The 21452-nt window shown below is 41.7% G+C and overlaps 2 protein-coding genes across 3 annotated transcripts; one reads left to right on the top strand and one right to left on the bottom strand.

Annotated features, from left to right (window-relative positions):
• The first annotated feature begins 552 nt into the window (after positions 1 to 552).
• Positions 553 to 6471, top strand: c28h9orf78 (chromosome 28 C9orf78 homolog). Its single transcript, XM_064943244.1, has 9 exons — positions 553 to 744; positions 898 to 957; positions 3435 to 3486; positions 3612 to 3682; positions 3777 to 3857; positions 5032 to 5229; positions 5465 to 5601; positions 5790 to 5900; positions 6102 to 6471. The coding sequence occupies exons 1-9, from the start codon at positions 665 to 667 to the stop codon at positions 6197 to 6199; spliced, it is 888 nt and encodes a 295-aa protein (XP_064799316.1). The 5' UTR covers positions 553 to 664; the 3' UTR covers positions 6200 to 6471.
• Positions 6472 to 6514: 43 nt separating this feature from the next.
• On the bottom strand, positions 6515 to 21167 carry med22 (mediator complex subunit 22). 2 transcript variants are annotated; one of them, XM_064943248.1, is made up of 5 exons: positions 21083 to 21167; positions 14735 to 14882; positions 14383 to 14463; positions 13862 to 14070; positions 6515 to 7551 (listed from the first exon to the last, which is right to left on the bottom strand). In XM_064943248.1, the coding sequence occupies exons 2-5, from the start codon at positions 14855 to 14857 to the stop codon at positions 7350 to 7352; spliced, it is 615 nt and encodes a 204-aa protein (XP_064799320.1). In that variant the 5' UTR covers positions 14858 to 14882; positions 21083 to 21167; the 3' UTR covers positions 6515 to 7349. The 2 variants fall into 2 exon arrangements, with proteins under 2 accessions (XP_064799320.1, XP_064799321.1); XM_064943249.1 differs by lacking the exon at positions 6515 to 7551 and having other exon boundaries at positions 8528 to 14070.
• Positions 21168 to 21452: the final 285 nt, after the last annotated feature.

Raw genomic sequence — 21452 nt, forward strand, 5'->3', positions numbered from 1 at the left:
TTTGATCATGACACTGGTGAGGAGGAAAGAGTCCCTGTTAAACTCTGACTCAAAGTAGTCTGTGATAAATAGCACAATATGTTTCATCTGAGTATTTGTTATAGTCAAAATAATTTACATTTACATTTAAGTCATTTAGCAGACGCTCTTATCCAGAGCGACTTACAAATTGGCTTACAAATCCATACATTCTGCTTTTTTCTACTCAAAAACGAGTCGTATGAGCTCAGGTCAATGATACCTACAGGCCATAAATACCAAATAGAAGTCCAAAACGTGTAATGTTCACAAGAACTTAAGTTGATAAAAAGATCTAAGGCAACATTAGGTGATAATATATATTATAAAATATGTATTATCAGCAATAATGTTGCGGTAATTTTGGACACATAATTACACATAATTAATTAACATGAAACGAACACAACAGGAGGGTTAAGAAATAAAACATATAAAAATATATATGTTCATGTATGTATTTTTATTTTTTATTTTTTTTACAATCGTCACAATATACGTCACATCCGGTTTGGGGGAAAGTGGTGCATTAGTCCGTCAGCGAAATCTGTCCCCTGTGTTATTATTGTTGCCAAAAGAGCATCTGCGTACACTGTAAAGTCGTGTACACAACGTTTGCTTCCATCCTTTCGAAAACTCTACAATAATGCCGTCGGGAAAAAACTTTAGAAGGAGAAGAGAAAGCTCTTCGGATGAAGAGGAAGACGAGATAACAGCTGAAGTTAGGTAACGTTTGAGACGTTTTCAATATAGCTTACCTTAGTTAGCCACGACGTGTATGATGGCTAGCTTCTAGTTGGCTAATGACTTCGATTGCCAGATAGCAGTTCTTCCTGTTCTTGATATTGACACTCGTCAAATCTTTTTTTCTCTACTCAGATCGAAACTGGACGAAGCTAAAGAACTTCAGAGTTTACGGAAAAGACAGACTGGAGTTAGGTAAGTAAAGTTTACAGTTAAACAGCATGTTTCTGTTGTGTACATTAGCTAATTTTATTTTTATTTCACCTTTATTTAACCAGGTAGGCAAGTTGAGAAAAAGTTCTCATTTAGAATTGCGACCTGGCCAAGATAAAGCAAAGCAGTTCGACACAGAGTTACACATGGAGTAAAACAAACATACAGTCAATAATACAGTATAAACAAGTCTATATACGATGTGAGCAAATGAGGTGAGATAAGGGAGGTAAAGGCAAAAAAAGGCCATGGTGGCAAAGTAAATACAATATAGCAAGTAAAACACTGGAATGGTAGATTTGCAATGGAAGAATGTGCAAAGTAGCAATAAATATAATGGGGTGCAAAGGGGCAAAATAAATAAATTAAATACAGTAGGGAAAGAGGTAGTTGTTTGGGCTAAATTATAGGTGGGCTATGTACAGGTGCAGTAATCTGTGAGCTGCTCTGACAGTTGGTGCTTAAAGCTAGTGAGGGAGATAAGTGTTTCCAGTTTCAGAGATTTTTGTAGTTCGTTCCAGTCATTGGCAGCAGAGAACTGGAAGGAGAGGCGGCCAAAGAAATAATTGGTTTTGGGGGTGACTAGAGAGATATACCTGCTGGAGCATGTGCTACAGGTGGGAGATGCTATGGTGACCAGCGAGCTGAGATAAGGGGGGACTTTACCTAGCAGGGTCTTGTAGATGACATGGAGCCAGTGGGTTTGGCGACGAGTATGAAGCGAGGGACAGCCAACGAGAGCGTACAGGTCGCAATGGTGGGTAGTATATGGGGCTTTGGTGACAAAACGGATTGCACTGTGATAGACTGCATCCAATTTGTTGAGTAGGGTATTGGAGGCTATTTTGTACATTACATCGCCAAAGTCGAGGATTGGTAGAATGGTCAGTTTTACAAGGGTATGTTTGGCAGCATGAGTGAAGGATGCTTTGTTGCGAAATAGGAAGCCAATTCTAGATTTAACTTTGGATTGGAGATGTTTGATATGGGTTTGGAAGGAGAGTTTACAGTCTAACCAGACACGTAAGTATTTGTAGTTATCCACGTATTCTAAGTCAGAGCCGTCCAGAGTAGTGATGTTGGACAGGCGGATAGGTGCAGGTAGCGATCGGTTGAAGAGCATGCATTTAGTTTTACTTGTATTTAAGAGCAATTGGAGGCCACGGAAGGAGAGTTGTATGGCATTGAAACTTGCCAGGAGGGTTGTTAACACAGTGTCCAAAGAAGGGCCAGAAGTATACAGAATGGTGTCATCTGCATAGAGGTGGATCAGAGACTCACCAGCAGCAAGAGCGACCTCATTGATGTATACAGAGAAAAGAGTCGGTCCAAGAATTGAACCCTGTGGCACCCCCATAGAGACTGCCAGAGGTCCGGACAGCAGACCTTCCGATTTGACACACTGAACTCTATCAGAGAAGTAGTTGGTGAACCAGGCGAGGCAATCATTTGAGAAACCAAGGCTGTCGAGTCTGCCGATGAGGATGTGGTGATTGACAGAGTCGAAAGCCTTGGCCAGATCAATTAATACTGCTGCACAGTAATGTTTCTTATCGATGGCGGTTAAGATATCGTTTAGGACCTTGAGCGTGGCTGAGGTGCACCCATGACCAGCTCTGAAACCAGATTGCATAGCAGAGAAGATATGGTGAGATTCGAAATGGTCGGTAATCTGTTTGTTGACTTGGCTTTCGAAGACCTTAGAAAGGCATGGTAGGATAGATATAGGTCTGTAGCAGTTTGGGTCAAGAGTGTCCCACCCTTTGAAGAGGGGGATGACCGCAGCTGCTTTCCAATCTTTGGGAATCTCAGATGACACGAAAGAGAGGTTGAACAGGCTAGTAATAGGGGTGGCAACAATTTCTGCAGATAATTTTAGAAAGAAAGGGTCCAGATTGTCTATCCCGGCTGATTTGTAGGGGTCCAGATTTTGCAGCTCTTTCAGAACATCAGCTGAATGGATTTGGGAGAAGGAGAAATGGGGAAGGCTTGGGCGAGTTGCTTTGGGGGGTGCAGTGCTGTTGACCGGGGTAGGAGTAGCCAGATGGAAAGCATGGCAATTGCACTTAGCTAGAAGTGTATATCACAGCTAGCTATGCAATAATATTTGATTATCAACATTTATTTTTTTAAAGACTGAATTGGGTTTTCAGCCAAATTACAGGCTCATAACTTGGTTTGCTGCTATAAAGCCAAGGGATGCGGCTGGATAAATTGAATAATTCTCAGTCCATGAGACATAATAGCTTTAATCATAGTTTATTTACAAAGACTCAAATGAGCAAGCTTATTGTGTTAAGATGGAGTAAGACCGTTACTTGCGCCTACTGAGGCATGTACAATTTAGCATATATTCTAAAAAAAATTAACAGGCATATTATAAAATTACTTTAATAGTTGAGAAATTGTACCTTAACGAAACTGAAAAGTTCTGATTAACTTTCTGTTATACTATTCAGCGTGGCCGCATTGTTGGAGGGGGAGAAACTTCGCTTGGACGAAGGGGGTGATGTATGTTTTTTTTCTCCCTTGTTTACATAGTGTTATTGTTCAGTAGTTGATACATTGAATGTGTTTGTTTCTGCTTCAAACATCTTATACTAACTACATTATTCTCAACTTTCATTGCTCAACAGAATGACCCTTTTAAATTGAAGACGGGAGGGGTTGTTGACATGAAAAAAGTTAAAGACCGGGCCAGAGACATGTAAGCTTTTATTGCTACCAGTTTGAGGCTTTTAAAGTGTGTAAGACTGAGTTTTTGTCAGTATTTATGGTGTATGTCTCTTCTCCACCTTCAGGACCGATGACGATACAGGGGACCTTAATCTGGGCACCTCTTTCTCTGCCGAGACCAACAGACGAGATGAAGATGCCGACATGTATGTTATCAACAAATCTCTGCAAACCAAACATTTTATTCGATTTTATTAGGATCCCCATTAGCTGACGCCATACGGAAAATACATTAAACAAAAAAAAGAAATGTCCTCTCTCTCAACTGCGTTTATTTTCAGCAAACTTGTGTAAATATTTTTATGAACATAAGATTCAACAACTGAGACAGACACAAACTGAACAAGTACCACAGACATGTGACTAACAAAAATGGAATAATGTGTCTCTGAACAAAGGCGGGGTCAAAATCAAAAGTAACAGTCAGTATCTGGTGTGGCCACCAGCTGCATTAAGTACTGCAGTGTATTTCCTCCTCGTGGACTGTACCAGATTTGCCAGTTCTTTGCTGTGAGATGTTACCCCACTCTTCCACCAAGGCACCTGCAAGTTCCCGGACATTTCTGTGGGAAATGGCCCTAGCCCTCACCCTCTGACCCAACAGGTCCCAGACATGCTCAATGGGATTGAGACCATGACGGCCCCAGACCATGACGGACCCTCCTAATCGATCCCGCTCCAGAGTACAGGACTCGGTGTAACGCTAATTCCTTCCACGATAAATTTGAATCCGACCATCACCCCTGGTGAGACACAACCGCGACTCGTCAGTGAAGAGCACTTTTTGCCAGTCCTGTCTGGTCCAGCGACGGGTTTGTGCTGCGGTCAGTCTGAGCACTGATGGAGGGATTGTGCATTCCTGGTGTAACTCGTGGCCCTGGCAATAAATTGCTGCCCATCTGCAGTCCTCATGCCTCCTCGCAGCATGCCTAAGGCACGTTCATGCAGATGAGCAGGGACCCTTGGCATCTTTCTTTTGGTGTTTTTCAGAGTCTGTAGAAAGGCCTTGTGTCCTAAGTTTTCAGAACTGTGACCTTAATTGTCTACCGTCTGTAAGCTGTTAGTGTCTTAATGACCGTTCTGCAGGTGCATGTTCTTTAATTGTTTGTGGTTCATTGAACACGCATGGGAAAGTGTTTAAACCCTTTACAATTAAGATCTGTGGATTTTTACTAATTATCTTTGGAAGACAGGGTTCTGAAAAAGGGACATTTCTTTTTTTTGCTGAGTTCTCATCTTGTCTGATGAGGTCTCACTGATGTCTCAGTTCACAAGTTCTATATTTTGCTGTATATTTTCAAATGTTCTCCCCCCGACTAGGATGAAGTACATTGAGACAGAGCTGAAGAAGAAGAAGGGCTTGGTGGAAGCGGAGGAGCAGAAGGTAAAAGTGAAGAACGCTGAGGACCTCCTGTACGAGCTGCCGGAGAACATCCGAGTCAATTCGGCCAAGAAGACTGAAGAGATGTTGTCCAATCAGATGCTGAGTGGGATCCCCGAAGTTGACCTTGGCATTGAGTGAGTGGCCAGGGTCTCAAAGTTTCTGCAGCTGAATACACCAAGAGTGTTTCCCCTAGGAGTTCTGTTTTTTTGCTCTTGTTAAATCTGTATTAATGTCTGTAGCAACTATAGCAATGTCTCGTAATCTTACCACAACAAATCCAGTGACTGAAAACCTTGCACAACAGCTGTGTTTGTTTAGCACACCTTGAAGCTTAGATAAAGAGCATTATTTCAGATTTTTGTTTTTCAGTGCTAAGATAAAGAACATCATCTTCACAGAGGAGGCCAAGGCCAAGCTGCTACAGGATCAGAGGAACAAGAAGAAGGACAACGGTACCTCCTTCGTCCCCACCAACATCGCTGTCAACTACGTCCAGCACAACCGCTGTGAGTTATGTTAATGTCATCTGATACCTGCTTCACACTACAGGGCAGACCCGAACAGTGGTGGATGCTTAACCAGGCCAGCCCAGTACAGCTAGGCTTGACTCCGTAGCATGACATCAAATCACGTCCACCTGTTTTACACATGCTGATCTGTCAGCCTTTAACTGTGTGAATATCTTTTGTTCCAGTCTACCGTGAAGACGTGAACGCCCCACAGAGACACCACAATAGACACAAACCAAAGGAGCCAGAGGCCAGGCCTCTTCGTGTGGGTGACACAGAGAAACCAGGACCAGAGGGTAAGAAGAATCCACACAACTGCATCAACCACTACAGACCAGAGGATATATACAAACGTATTGCTAGAGAGAAGCCACAGCTAATACTGATAGCATAACACAGTATCTGAGATGAAAACATTTGTATATTTTTAGCTGAAATATTAGAGAATACACCTATTAGAGACGTTAACTGTCAATCTGCTCTCATGTCTCTTCCAGCTGTGGAACCAGCCAACCATCGCAAGAGGCCTAACAACGAGAAGGCCACGGACGACTACCACTACGAGAAGTTCAAGAAGATGAACCGTAGATACTGAGGATAGATTTGCCCTTTGACTGGAATTTGGATCATCTCCATTGAACATGATTTTTAGTCGAGGGCGATGCTTAGTTTTTCCTTTTGAAAACAAATCCATGCCCATTTGTATAAATAGCCCCTTCTGCTTTTTGTTTCCAGCTTTTGTTGTTTTGTCTGGGACTCGATTGATATAGTGTATTCTATCAATAGCATGTGAAATGTCATACATCTGAATTATTTGATGTCATTACATCCTTGGTTTCTACAATAAATGTACCATGTTCTCTTTGACATTTGTCAGAACAAAACCAGTAGTAATAGCTGACTATTTTTGGATTGTTCCAGAAATCTTTTATTTTTAAGATTAGAGACAGGCTTAAGTTTATAATGGTGTTTTATTCACTTATTGAATTCTTCATGCAATTAAAAGCTTACTAACTGAAATTGCAATATTACAAAAACAATGCTACAAAAGATATCCAAGAACATAACATCCATACACTTGCATGACATGCAGTCTTATGGTCATACACTTAGACAAGTTAACCAAAATAAAGAAATTGGCATCAGTAATGCACCATGTTTCTGTCACTGGGGTAACTGAAATGTCTTTCGAACTAAATCTCAACAGGTGTATGTGATGGGGATATTAGACAAGGCAAAAACAAAATCTTGGTTAGATTTTTGGGAGACACATTAAGTTGTTTGGGCCAGCTAATAATGCTTAATGCAACTAGTGTGAAGACTATCTGTAATCTTGTCCAAATTTAACTTGAAAAAAAAAAATAACACTATCCATTTGGTCGGATACCTTGCTACAGAGCTTACAGCATTTATAAACTATCGGAGAAGCAACCTTAGATGGATTACCATTATTGATTAAATAAAGTATGAGTGATATTTGTGCAGTTGGAGTGTAACGTTAGCTTATCAACAGTGTTCATACTGATCCCTTGTAATCTTAAAGTATACAGAGGAATACCCTTGAAACATTAAAAGGTCTTCAGTTTTGCTTGCCGCCCATTTCCACCAGACACACTGACAGTGGAAGACTTGTCATACTGTACATGGATAGACTATGATACATTAACACTAATCTACGTACCACTGAGAATCTGAGTGACAGTGTTGGAGGGAGAGGTCCATTCTACATCTATATGTGGTCTGCTTTAGGGCTTGTCTGCCGCGGTGGTGGTCCCGTGTCCGTTGAGGTGGTGTTTGGGGGTGGTCTCCTGGGAGGCAGGTCCGTCCGTGTCCTCCTCGACCCCCTGGGCTGACCCGGAGGTGGCGCCCCCATCCGGGGACGCCCAACTGTCCCAACGCCAGTAGGCCTCACACAGGGGCAGGTCGGTACTGTCCCACTGACCGTAGCTTTACCAGAACAAAAACCATAGAGGGGCATAGAATCAGCAAAGCACAGAGAAGAGAGGTGTGTGTCTGACACATCTGGTAGAGTACAGACACACACCTGCATTAAAGAGACAGACACAGGAATGATGCACAGGAATCAGCAGTATGAAGTACAAGCTTAAGCTCTAAAAGGATTCCAGAGGAATGTCAGCTAGTGTCTGGTGCTGTGACCATTTCCCTAAATAAATGTCTGTAGTCTTTCATTCCTCTTCGTCTTCGCTATTAACAGCTGCAATGCAGTCTCAAAGATGGTAAAGTGGATACTTTCATTGCTTGTTTTGTTTCCATTTCCAAATGCAACACAATCAATGAAACATGACCTGGAGCAAAGGGTCAATGAGTAGGTAAAAATCTGTCGATGTGCCCTTGAGCAAGGCATGTAACACTAATTGCGTCTGCTAAATGCCTGAAATGTAAACGTAGAGTTGGGTCATCTGTAACTGACTGTTAGATACACTAGTTGTTATTAGGGTTGTTGCGATACAAGTAATGTGATACTGTGAAGTATCGTGGGAAGGAATCAAAACAAAACATGAGGCGTACTGAATTTCCTGAGGAAAACAGTCCTAATGTCAGAAACCAGTAGCCTGATGTTGTCACACAGAATCCCATGTTTCTTTTCCAAGCTAAAGCACACTATATGTCACATACAGTTGGTTTTTTGAAGGATCAAGGAGTTTAGTCTGAATTTGTGTTTTCCTTTTTGCCAAGGAAAATCAAGTATCGTAGTATCACAATACTGGTGTCGTGACCCTAGTTTGTATCACCTAGCTGTGTAATCTTACCCCCAGAAGTGCATTAGATCCTGATGCAGGGCAAAGAACAGGAAATGCACAGGCAAAGAAAAAGAAGGGATACAACACCTTGCATGCTGAAAAGCAGCATCTAGAGACAGCTCGGTTTCTCACAGTTTAATAAATTAGACAGAAAATGACAATGTTTTGTCTCTAGTTTATTTTTCAGTGTTTATAAAGATAAAATACTTGGTCTATGCCAATGATATATATATATATATATATATATTATATATATATATATATACATACATACATACATACATACACACACACACACACACACACACACACTATATGACCAATAGAGGGTGCTGTGTTGAAGCCACCGTGCCTCCATCTTGACATGGCGCCCCCCCCCCCCCCACCAGTGTAAAAAAAAATGGAATAGAGATGCATTTATTAATGTCTACATTTGTTTTTGCCACATTTATTCTATTACAGATACCTTATTGCATACTTTTACATTATATTGTGAGCTATTTATTTTCCTTACAATGTATAATTTTGGGAGATTACTAATGTTACGGTCGCCACTACAACAACAAAAACACTTAAATACATGCAATTTTGTCCTTGAAACATGTAATTTAAACACTGTAGAATTCCATTCATTCCTATGGAGGACTGCTCCTACTGGGCAGTGCAAATATGGCCGACCGGTGGCTTCAAAGCCTCTCAATGGTCAATGGATTGCATCAGCAATCCAGGGTTTATATACATCATTGGTCTATGCAGGTGACGGACACAGACTAAATACATATTGCCATAGTTGATGTGTGCAACAGTGCATGCTTTGTGAACACAGTTTGCACGGTTACTGGCTTGGTCAATTGTCAGATACAACACTGGATTCCGTTCAATGCAAAGTTTCTGGAACTCTCGTAGAGATTAGATTTGTCGTCTCGCATTTTCCAGTATAAAACCATTCAATAGAAAATAAATAACACAAATGCCTGTGTGTTGGTTAATGGACCTATATGTTCACAATGTATAATTAGGGTTATAAATGCATAATACTTTTGCTTGTAGAAATGATCTTACAGTGATTTTGTAATTAAAGCATAGTTTTTCCTTCTTCATTAGATTCCAAGTATTTTGCAATGAAAGCATTTTTAAAACATGTTTTTTCTTACATTTCCCTTCCTGAGCCATTTGCTCTGAGTTAACACAAATCTTTCAATTACATGATTGAATAGTTTACTAAAGGATCTTATCCACATTTCAGCACACAACTACACCCACTCACCAGTCCACAAATACTGACTGTAAAGCTTAAGAATGTGTTACCTAGATCCCTTTAAAGGTATACAGTTGAAGTCGGAAGTTTGCATACACCTTAGCCAAATACATTTCAACTCAGTTTTTCACAATTCCTGACATTTAATCCTAGTAAAAATTCCCTATTTTAGGTCAGTTAGGATTAGAGGTCGACCGATTATGATTTTTCAACACCGAAACCGATTATTGGGGGACCAAAAAAAAAGCCAAGACGCACTGCTTCTTAACACAGCGCGCATCCAACCCGGAAGCCAGCTGCACCAATGTGTCGGAAGAAACACCGTGCACCTGGCGACCTGGTTAGCGTGCACTGCGCCCGGTCCGCCACAGGAGTCGCTAGTGCGCGATGAGACAAGGATATCCCTACCGGTCAAACCCTCCCTAACCCGGACGACACTAGGCCAATTGTGCGTCGCCCCATGGACCTCCCAGTCGCAAATGCGCTTTTGTTAAATCATCCCCCATTTGGCGAAGTTGGCTGTCTCTGTTAGGAAGAAATGGTCTTCACACAGTTCGCAACGAGCCAGGCGGCCCAAACTGCTGCATATACCCAGACTCTGCTTGCACAGAACGCAAGAGAAGTGACACAATTTCCCTAGTTAAAAGAAATTCATGTTAGCAGGCAATATTAACTAAATATGCAGGTTTAAAAATATATACTTGTGTATTGATTTTAAGAACGGCGTTGATGTTTATGGTTAGGTACACATTGGTGCAAACCACAGTGCTTTTTTCACCAATGCACTTGTTAAATCACCCGTTTGGCGAAGTAGGCTGTGATTTAATGATAAATCAACAGGCACCGCATCGATTATACTCAACGCAGGACAAGCTAGATAAACTAGTAATATCATCAACCTGTGTAGTGATTATGATAAGATTGATTGTTTTTATAAGATACATTTAATGATATCTAGCACCTTACCTTGGCTCCTTGCTGCACTCGCATAACAGGTAGTCAGCCTGCCACGCAGTCTCCTCGTGGAGTGCAATGTAATCGGCCATGATCAGTGTCCAAAAATGCAGATTACCGATTGTTATGAAAACTTGAAATTCGGCCATTCCGATTAATCGGTTGACCTCTAGTTAGGATCACCACTTTATTTTAAGAATGTGAATTTCAGAATAATAGAGAGAATAATTTCTTTCAGCTTTTATTTCTTTCATCACATTCCCAGTGGGTCAGAAGTTTACATACACTTACACGCAATTAGTATTTGGTAGCATTGCCTTCAAATTGCTTAACTTAGGTGAACGTTTTGGGTAGCCATCCACAAGCTTCCCACAATAAGTTGGGTGAATTTTGGCCCATTCCACCAGACAGAGATAGTGTAACTGAGTAGGTTTGTAGGCATCCTTGCTTTTTCAGTTCCACCCACAAATTTTCTATAGGATTGAGGTCAGGGCTTTGTGATGGCCACTCCAATACCTTGACTTTGTTGTCCTTAAGCCATTTTTCCACAACTTTGGAAGTATGCGTGGGGTCAATGTCCATTTGGAAGACCCATTTGCAACCAAGCTTTAACTTCGTGACTGATGTCTTGAGATGTTGCTTCAAAATATCCACACAATTTTCCTGCCTCACGAAGCCATCTATTTTGTGAAGTGCACCAGTGCCTCCTGCAGCAAAGCACCCCCACAACATGATGCTGCCACCCTCGTGCTTCACGGTTGGGATGGTGTTCTTCGGCTTGCAAGCCTCCCCCTCTTTCCTCCAGACATAACGATGGTCATTATGGCCAAACAGTTCTATTTTTGTTTCATCAGACAAGAGGACATTTCTCCAAAAAGTACAATCTTTGTCCCCATGTGCAGTTGCAAACCGTAGTGTGGCTTTTTATGGCGGTTTTGGAGCAGTGGTTTCTTCCTTGCTGAGTGGCCTTTCAGGTTATGTCGATATAGGACTCTTTTTACTGTGGATATAGATACTTTTGTACCGGTTTCCTCTAGCATCTTCACAAGGTCCTTTGCTGTTGTTATGGGATTGATTTGCACATTTCGCAACAAAGTACGTTCATCTCTAGGAGACAGAACGAGTCTCCTTCCTGAGCGGTATGACGGCTGCGTGGTCCCATGGTGTTTATACTTGCGTGCTATTGTTTGTACAGATGAACGTGGTACCTTCAGGCGTTTGGAAATTGCTCCCAAGGATGAACCAGACTTGTGGAGGTCTACCATTTTCTTTCTGAGGTCTTGGCTGATTTCTTTTGATTTTCCCATGATGTCAAGCAAAGAGGCACTGAGTTTGAAGGTAGGTCTTGAAATACATCCACAGGTACACCGTCAATTTTCTGGAATTTTCCAAGCTGTTTAAAGGCACAGTCAACTTAGTGTAGGTAAACCTCTGACCCACTGGAATTGTGATACAGTGAATTATAAGTGAAATCATCTGTCTGTAAACAATTGTTGGAAAAATTACTTGTGTCATGCACAAAGTGTCCGAACCAACTTGCCAAAACTATGGTTTGTCAACAAGAAAGACGTTGTGGAGTGGTTGAAAAATGAGTTTTCATGACTTCAACCTAAGTGTATGTAAACTTCCGACTTCAACTGTATGTTCTCTCAGTCATCAGCCTATTACAAACAACTGAGGAAGAATATAGCAACTAGATACACTACATGACCAACAGTAAGTGGACACCTGCTCGTTGAACATCTCATTCCAAAATCATGGGCCTTAATATGGAGTTGGTCCGCCCTTTGCTGCTATAACAGTTTCCACTCTTCTGGGAGGTTTTCCACTAGATGTTGGAACATTGCTGAGGGGACTTGCTTCCATTCAGCCACAAGAGCATTACTGAAGTCGGGCACTGATGTTGGGTGATTAGGCCTGACTTGCAGTCAGCATTCCAATTCATCACAAAGGGGTTCGATTGGGTTGAAGTCAGGGCTTCGTGCAGGCCAGTCAATTTCTTCCACACCGATCTCAAGAAACCATTTCTGTATGGACCTTGCTTTGTGCATGGGTGCTTTGAGATGCTGAAACAGGAAAGGGCCTTCCCCAAACTGTTACCACAAAGTTGGAAGCACAGAATTGTCTAGAATGTCATTATATGCTGTAGCATTGAGATTTCCCTCCACTGGAACTAAGGGGCCTCACCCCCAAACCATAAAAAACAGCCCCAGACAAGTATTCCTCCTCAACCAAACTTTACAGTTCGCACTACGCATTCGGGCATGTAGCGTTCTCCTGTCATCCACCAAACCCAGATTCATTCATCGGACTGACAAATGGTGAAGCATGATTCATCACTCCAGAGAACGCATTTCCACTGCTCCAGACTCCAATGGCGGCAAACTTTACAGCACTCCTGCCAGCGCTTGGCATCGCGCATGGTGATCTTAGGGTTGTGTGCGGCTGCTCGGCCATGGAAAGCTGACGTTGCTTCCAGAGGCAGTTTGGAACTCGGTAGTGAGTGTTGCAAACGAGGACAGACGCTCTACGCACTTCATCATTCTGCGGTCCCGTTCTGTGAGCATGTGTGGCTACCACTTCGCGGCTGAGCCGTTGTTGATCCTAGACGTTTCCACTTCACAATAACAGCACTTACAGTTGACAGGGAGCAGCTCTAACAGGGCAAAAATGTAATGAACTAACATGTTGGAAAGTTGGAATCCTATGGCGGTGACATGTTGAAAGTCACTGAGCTCGAGTAAGGCCATTCTACTGCCAATGTTTGTCTATGGAGATTGCATGTCTGTGTGCTCAATGTTATAAACCTGTCAGCAACAGGTGAGGCTGAAATAGCAGAAACCACAAATTTGAAGGGGTGTCCACATACTTTTGTATATATAGTGTACCCTAGGACCACACTTATGATTGGGTATAACATTTACCATGTTGAGACCTACAATCTATCATACATGAGGATATAAAAAAAAACTTCCAGAGGCATTACAAACAAGGCACATAATTTAATTTTCAACCAAATGAGATTAGATTCATCATGGTGAATGTACTGCAAAATAACTTTGCCCATAGTTCAACCATCTATTTTGCTGTTAAAACCAGCATTTGGATATTCTATTGAAGTTGACGCAATACACAGAGACACTAAAGGACTAATGGCGATGACTGAGGTGGTGGGGTAAGATAAACCCTTCATAAGGCACGACAGTGAGGGGGACGAGGGGCTATAAGTCAAGATAGAGTGGATCAACCGAACCTTGACTGTGCAGTATGAGCCTACTTGTACCTGGAGGAGTAATATTCTTCCTCTAGCTCGTACAGGTCGATGGCGATCTCGTCACGGAGCGAGGTGAGCTTCTTGTCGCACTCCTCCTGCAGCGAGCGCAGCTGCAGGTTCTGCAGGCTGATGGCCTCGTTGACCGAAGGGAAGTCGTTGAGGATCAGGAACTGTTTCAGGTCCGACACTAGCTTCATCAGGGACTCGCCCGCACGCACCTACAGACACAACAGCAAACCACTGGGATTATCACTGGTGCTTTTGCCTTGTAACATGCACTCAATACAGGGTCATGTTCATTATGCAACAAATGTGGAAGAAACAGATTGAAACAGGGTGGGACTACCTGAAATTGTTCAATAAGAAACGCTCATTTGAGTTTTCTGTTCCAAAATGTTTTCCATTGCAGGCCCAAATGAACATGAGCCAGGGTTGAATTCCAACTCAATCATTAAGTTCCCTAAGCAAGGGGTTTAAAGTTGAAGGAAAGCTCTCCTAGTCTCGAGGGAGTCTTGCTGGCATGCACTTACAATGTTGGCTGCTCTGACGTGCATCTCATAGTGGTCCTGCTCAGCCTGTGTAGCCCGAGAGACCTGTGTCTCGTCCTCTACCTGGAGCAAAACAACACAACACATTTTGGTTGAACAGAAGAGATAGAATGACTTTATGGGTTAAACCGTCTTTCAGTAAAAAAAAACATTAGGGAAAAACTCCTTTGTCTGTTTCTCTCTTTCGCTCACATAGAAAAACACACACTGTCTCACACACTCAAATGTGATCGCATGATCACACACACACACACACACACACACACACACACACACACACACACACACACACACACACACACACACACATACAATCCCGTAACGTTACAGCTACCTTTGCGGTTTTTATGATTTCCGTGAGGTTATCTAGAATGGACCTGATGTCATCCTTCAGTCTTTTGTTGTAGTTCTGAAGAAGACTCTCCTTGCTTTGAGGGAGCGCTCTTTGATTGGCCATCGTATTCAGGAACGTAAACAAACCCCTAAAAGCAAATAAAGGAGATACATAACATTCAAAATAACCCCACATTATACTGTAGTTAGCCAGCAAAATAAAATGGCATGGCATTGCTAGCGCGCATCATCAAATGCAATGTCTTGACTTCTTCGTCTTCTTTGGGATTGGGTTGGCGGATCACATTCCAACTTTTAGGTGCATACACTGCCACCTATTGTACCGGAGTGTGAGGATAGTCACAACCTACCTACGTTAAATTACGGCAATACAAAATTGGGGGAGATTAAAATGACCCTGACAACTATTAGCCCCCACAAAAAAACACTACCTAATTCCACTATTTAACCCTATCTTACCCTTCTCCAGGCCAATGGTCTGGGAGGACAGAACACTATCACTCAATATTCCCTGCAACTCTTCTGCAGTAAAATCTCGCAATCAAATCCAATTGTATTGGTCACATACATATATTTAGCAGAAGTTATTGCGGGTGTAGCGAAATGCCTGTATTCCCAGATCCAACAGTCCCAAGTACTTCTCTGCAGCTGTTTTCTGTGGCTTACATTCCATTTCTGCCGTACAGTTGACAAACATGGCTATGAATACTAAAACACCCACCTTACGAAGCACATTTTATTCCCATAACGCTTTATTGGTCTCTGCCTACTCACAGGAATCTTCTCAGAATCCCTCACCCTGTACCCATCTTCCTCTACCAACCTCTTCATTGCTTCAGCATACAACACTTTCTGTACTGCTCTAACCCTGGCAACCTCAACATGCCTTTCTCTCACAGGACACCTCCAATCTCCAGCGCCATAAGCCAATGTCTTGACTCTTTACACTTGACAGTGGCGTTGCGTTCATGAATGCCAGAAGAAGCCAGGCTTCCCCCAAAAAATACAAAAAAAAAAAAATACAATTATTTGTCTTTTGTCTCTCTGTGTTTCATAATTTTCCTTCAATTCGCAAGAGGCTGAATGACCTGTATCTCACCGGAGAAAGCAAAACAGTGCCCCTGTCTGGCCAGTAGCATTCAATGCAAGGGAAGCCAGCGAGCATTTGGTTAATAAAAAAAATAAAAAATAATAGCATCGACCTAAACTGAGTGTGCTCAACTGTGAATAGTCCTGGTGTGAATAGTCCTCAGTTTGTTATATCTGGAGTACTTCTCCTGTCCTATTCGGTGTCCTTGTGAATTTAAGTGTGCTTTCTCTAATTCTCTCTTTATTTCTCTCTCTCGGAGGACCTGAGCCCTAGGACCATGCCCCAGGACTACCTGACATGATGACTCCTTGCTGTCCCCAGTCCACCTGGCCGTGCTGCTACTCCAGTTTCAACTGTTCTGCCTTATTATTATTCGACCATGCTGGTAATTTATGAACATTTGAACATCTTGGCTATGTTCTGTTATAATCTCCACCTGGCACAGCCAGAAGAGGACTGGCCACCCCACATGTGCTCTCTCTAATTCTCTCTTTCTTTCTCTCTCTCGGAGGACCATGCCCCAGGACTACCTGACATGATGACTCCTTGCTGTCCCCAGTCCACCTGGCTGTGCTGATGCTCCAGTTTTAACTGTTCTGCATTATTATTATTCGACCATGCTGGTCATTTATGAACATTTGAACATCTTGGCCATGTTCTGTTATAATCTCCACCCGGCACAGCCAGAAGAGGACTGGCCACCCCACATAGCCTGGTTCCTCTCTGGGTTTCTTCCTAGATTTTGGCCTTTCTAGGGAGTTTTTCCTAGCCACCGTGCTTCTACACCTGCATTGCTTGCTGTTTGGGGTTTTAGGCTGGGTTTCTGTACAGCACTTTGAGATATCAGCTGATGTACGAAGGGCTATATAAATACATTTGATTTGATTTTGATTTGATCCTGGTGCACCAAAATAAAGGGTCAAGGGAAGCCAGTTTGTATTTCACGTCACTGCTGTCAAGTCGCGTCTACTAGTTGTGTTTTTGTCTTCCAGTGGCTAGCTAGCTAAAATGGTCCCTTTCCTATACTAGGCATGGGCGGAGATAGGGATTTGATTCTGATCCAACCATTAATTCAACAGTTATAGTAATATGGTATATATAAAACAAGCACTAATTTGATCTTTGTATGGTGTGGTAAGTATGTATGGTGTGGTAATACACTGACTCAACTGCAGCCACTTTTAATAATGGGAATTGATGGGAAATGATGTAAATATATCACTAGCCACTTTAAACAATGCTACCTTATATAATGTTACTTACCCTACATTATTCATCTCATATGCATACGTATATACTGTACTCTATATCATCGACTGCATCCTTATGTAATACATGTATCACTAGCCACTTTAACTATCTCATATGTATATACTGTACTCGATACCATCTACTGTATCTTGCCTATGCTGCTCTGTACCATCACTCATTCATATATCCTTATGTACATATTCTTTATCCCCTTACACTGTGTATAAGACAGTAGTTTAGGAATTGTTAGTTAGATTACTTGTTGGTTATTACTGCATTGTCGGAACTAGAAGCACAAGCATTTCGCTACACTCGCATTAACATCTGCTAACCATGTGTATGTGACAAATAAAATTTGATTTGATTTAATATTTAGCTGTTTTATGGGATAACTCAGATTAGAGGTCGACCGATTAATCGGAATGGGCGATTAATTAGAGCCGATTTCAAGTTTTCATAATCAGCAATCGGTATTTTTGGACACCGATTTGGCTGTTTTTTTTACACCTTTATTTAATTTTTTTTTTAACTAGGAAAGTTAGTTAAGAACACATTCTTACTTTCAATGACGGCCTAGGAACGGTGGGTTAACTGCCTTGTTCAGGGGCAGAACGACAGATTTTTACCTTGTCAGCTCGGGGATTCAATCTTGCAACCTTACAGTTAACTAGTCCAACGCTCTAACCACCTGCCTCTCATTGCACTCCACGAGGAGCATGCCTGTTACGCGAATGCAGCAAGCCAAGATAAGTTGCTAGCTAGCATTAAACTTATCTTATAAAAAACAATCAATCAATCCATCATTATCACTAGTTAACTACACATGGTTGATGATATTACTAGTTATCTAGCGTGTCCTGCGTTGCCTATAATCGATGCGGTGCGTATTCGCGAAAAAGGACTGTCCTTGCTCCAATGTGTACCTAACCATAAACATCAATGCCTTTCTTAAAATCAATACACAGAAGTTTATATTTTTAAACCTGCATATTTAGCTAAAATAAATCCAGGTTAGCAGGCAATATTAACCAGGTGAAATTGTGGCACTTCTCTTGCATTCATTGCACGCAGAGTCAGTGAATATGCAACAGTTTGGGCCACCTGGCTCATTGCAAACTAATTTGCCAGAATTTTACATAATTATGACATAACATTGAAGGCTGTGCAATGTAACAGGAATATTTAGACTTATGGATGTCACCCATTAGATAAAATACGAAACGGTTCCGTATTTCACTGAAAGAATAAACATCTTGTTTTCGAGATGATAGTTTCCGGATTCGACCATATTAATGACCTACGGCTCGTATTTCTGTGTGTTATTATGTTATAATTAAGTCTATGATTTGATAGAGCAGTCTGTCTGAGCGATGGTAGGCACCAGCAGGCTCATAAGCATTCATTCAAACAGCACTTTCATGCGTTTTGCCAGCAGCTCTTCGCAATGCTTCAAGCATTGCGCTGATTAAGACTTCAAGCCTATCAACTCCCGAGATTAGGCTGGTTAACAGATGTGTAATGGCTAGCTATTTAGAGGGGTGCGCGCTAATAGCATTTCAAACGTCACTCGCTCTGAGAATTGGAGTGGTTGTTCCCCTTGCTCTGCATGGGTAACACTGCTTCGAGGGTGGCTGTTGTCGATGTGTTCCTGGTTCGAGCCCAAGTAGGAGCGAGGAGAGGGACGGAAGCTATACTGTTACGCTGGCAATACTAAAGTGTCTATAAGAACATCCAATAGTCAAAGGTTAATGAAATACAAATGGTATAGAGAGAAATAGTCCTATAATTCCTATAATAACTACAACCTAAAACTTCTTACCTGGGAATATTGAAGACTCATGTTAAAAGGAACCACCAGCTTTCATATGTTCTCATGTTCTGAGCAAGGAACGTAAACATTTAACATATACATTTAAGTCATTTGGCAGACGCTCTTATCCAGAGCGACTTACAAATTGGTGAATTCACCTTATGACATCCAGTGGAACAGCCACTTTACAATAGTGCATCTAAATCATTTAAGGGGGGGGGTGAGAAGGATTACTTTATCCTATCCTAGGTATTCCTTAAAGAGGTGGGGTTTCAGGTGTCTCCGGAAGGTGGTGATTGACTCCGCTGTCCTGGCGTCGTGAGGGAGTTTGTTCCACCATTGGGGGGCCAGAGCAGCGAACAGTTTTGACTGGGCTGAGCGGGAACTGTACTTCCTCAGTGGTAGGGAGGCGAGCAGGCCAGAGGTGGATGAACGCAGTGCCCTTGTTTGGGTGTAGGGCCTGATCAGAGCCTGGAGGTACTGCGGTGCCGTTCCCCTCACAGCTCCGTAGGCAAGCACCATGGTCTTGCCTAAACGTTAGCTTTCTTACATGGCACATATTGCACTTTTACTTTCTTCTCCAACACTTTGTTTTTGCATTATTTAAACCAAATTGAACATGTTTCATTATTTATTTGAGGCTAAATTGATTTTATTGATGTATTATATTAAGTTAAAATAAGTGTTCATTCAGTATTGTTTGTAATTGTCATTATTACAAATACATTTTAAAAAATTGGCCAATTAATCGGTATTGGCTTTTTTTGGTCCTCCAATAATCGGTAACGTAAACTCACCCCATTCCGTACAAATGTGCGCAACCGCAGCATTCAAACGAGGCTACAAAGAAAACTAATGGGACTGTAATGACTGTGTTGACGTCAAAATCGGGGGTGTGAACTAGGTTTCTATTCATGCGTTGATCGACATGGTAATGGCTCTATAGTATTGGAGAAAAGTTGAAAAAACTGACCCACCGTGACATCTTGACGTGTCATGTCGTAATGTACAGCACGGATAAAGCAACTATTTCTATCTTACAATCTCTCTCCACCAGGTGTAGCACTTCTATCATACTTTAAAAAAAATAAATGGTCAGTGGCTGGGTAAGGGGGGATACAGTCATTTTTTGTCATCATTCTCAAAGCCGCTGTTTACTTCTAAGATCACTTAGAAGCACCTTCCTAAAAACCTGATTCAAATTCGACACAAACCCTCAAATAGGTATTTAATGACACATTATATCAACTCTTTATAGTGTTTTATTTACATTTTAGAGGCGATAAGGTTATACGTTGGACAGATCGAGTGAAAAAAGCAATTTTCCCACACAACATCTCTCACTATCACGCATTAGTTTCGCTTCCCCACCCGCCATTTTTAAAAAGGGCTCATTGCCTGCTTGAATTATGCAGAAACGGGCAGCGTTTAGGGCATGTAATTGATTATGTTGGAAATGGGATAAATAGTGCTTTACAATGGTATTGACATTACAGTTGATCTGGAAGTATTACTTTTTGGGGCGCTAGAATAAGGGCAATTGTACGGACCAAGACGATGTACGAGTTTACGTTATCGGCGTTGAAAAATCATAATCGGTTGACCTCTACCTCGGATAACTCATTGTTGTGTTCCTGGCCTGAGAGGATATAAGGCTAATGTTAACTAGCTAACGTTTCACATGAAAGTAAGTCAGGCAGGCGAGCTAGCATTTTAGCCAGGTAGCCTAAGATGACATAAGCTTCCTCTACAAGTAGAGTGAGTCAACATGTTTTTCGACTTGCACGAATGCGTTTGTAACATGCAATATGCTTTGTGGACTTCACTGTGGACTTCACCGGACAGAGGTTGCGCTCCAGTTTTGTGATAAAGGTGTGGTTGAATTTATTCTGCCACTGTGTCTTCCTATTGTCTCGGCCTTTAGACCTGTATATCACGGGTGCAAGGCATATTTAACTAACACTATTTTTAGAGCAAACAACGCAATTATCACAACGCTTATGTTGTAATAAGGTTTTTTTCTAGCTTCGCCAGTGATTTTACCCACGCACCCACCGCTACTGCTACTTGCAGAAATGAAGAGAAATCGATTAACTTAACCACAAATCGTCAATACTGAGGTCATCTATTTGTGCATGGTATATACAGTTCTATATCAATTATAAAACATCACGTACCTCCTAATACATTGTTGAAAAGTATTATTTATGAAAATAGAAAGGTGCACATCCCGTTCAAAATCACCACTGCCGTCGATTGTTTATGACGTCACATAAATGTCTCGCGGTACTTAAATTACCCACAATCCATGGATCTTCCTTTCTGTCTGATCCAACATGGTGAGTGTACGGGTATTTTATTTCGGGGGGAAATCTAGATGTTTTCATCCCTCGTCATCTTCTTTCTAAAGCTATGATATCTGATAAACGTTATATTAATCTGGTATACATAACACAAGCACCAATTTTATCTTTGTATGGTGGGCTAATATTTAGCTGTTTTATCGGATAACTCATGAATTGGCAGTGATATTGCCGGTGACGTTAT

The sequence above is a fragment of the Oncorhynchus masou genome, chromosome 28, assembly GCF_036934945.1.
Source record: "Oncorhynchus masou masou isolate Uvic2021 chromosome 28, UVic_Omas_1.1, whole genome shotgun sequence".
NCBI lineage: Eukaryota > Metazoa > Chordata > Actinopteri > Salmoniformes > Salmonidae > Oncorhynchus > Oncorhynchus masou.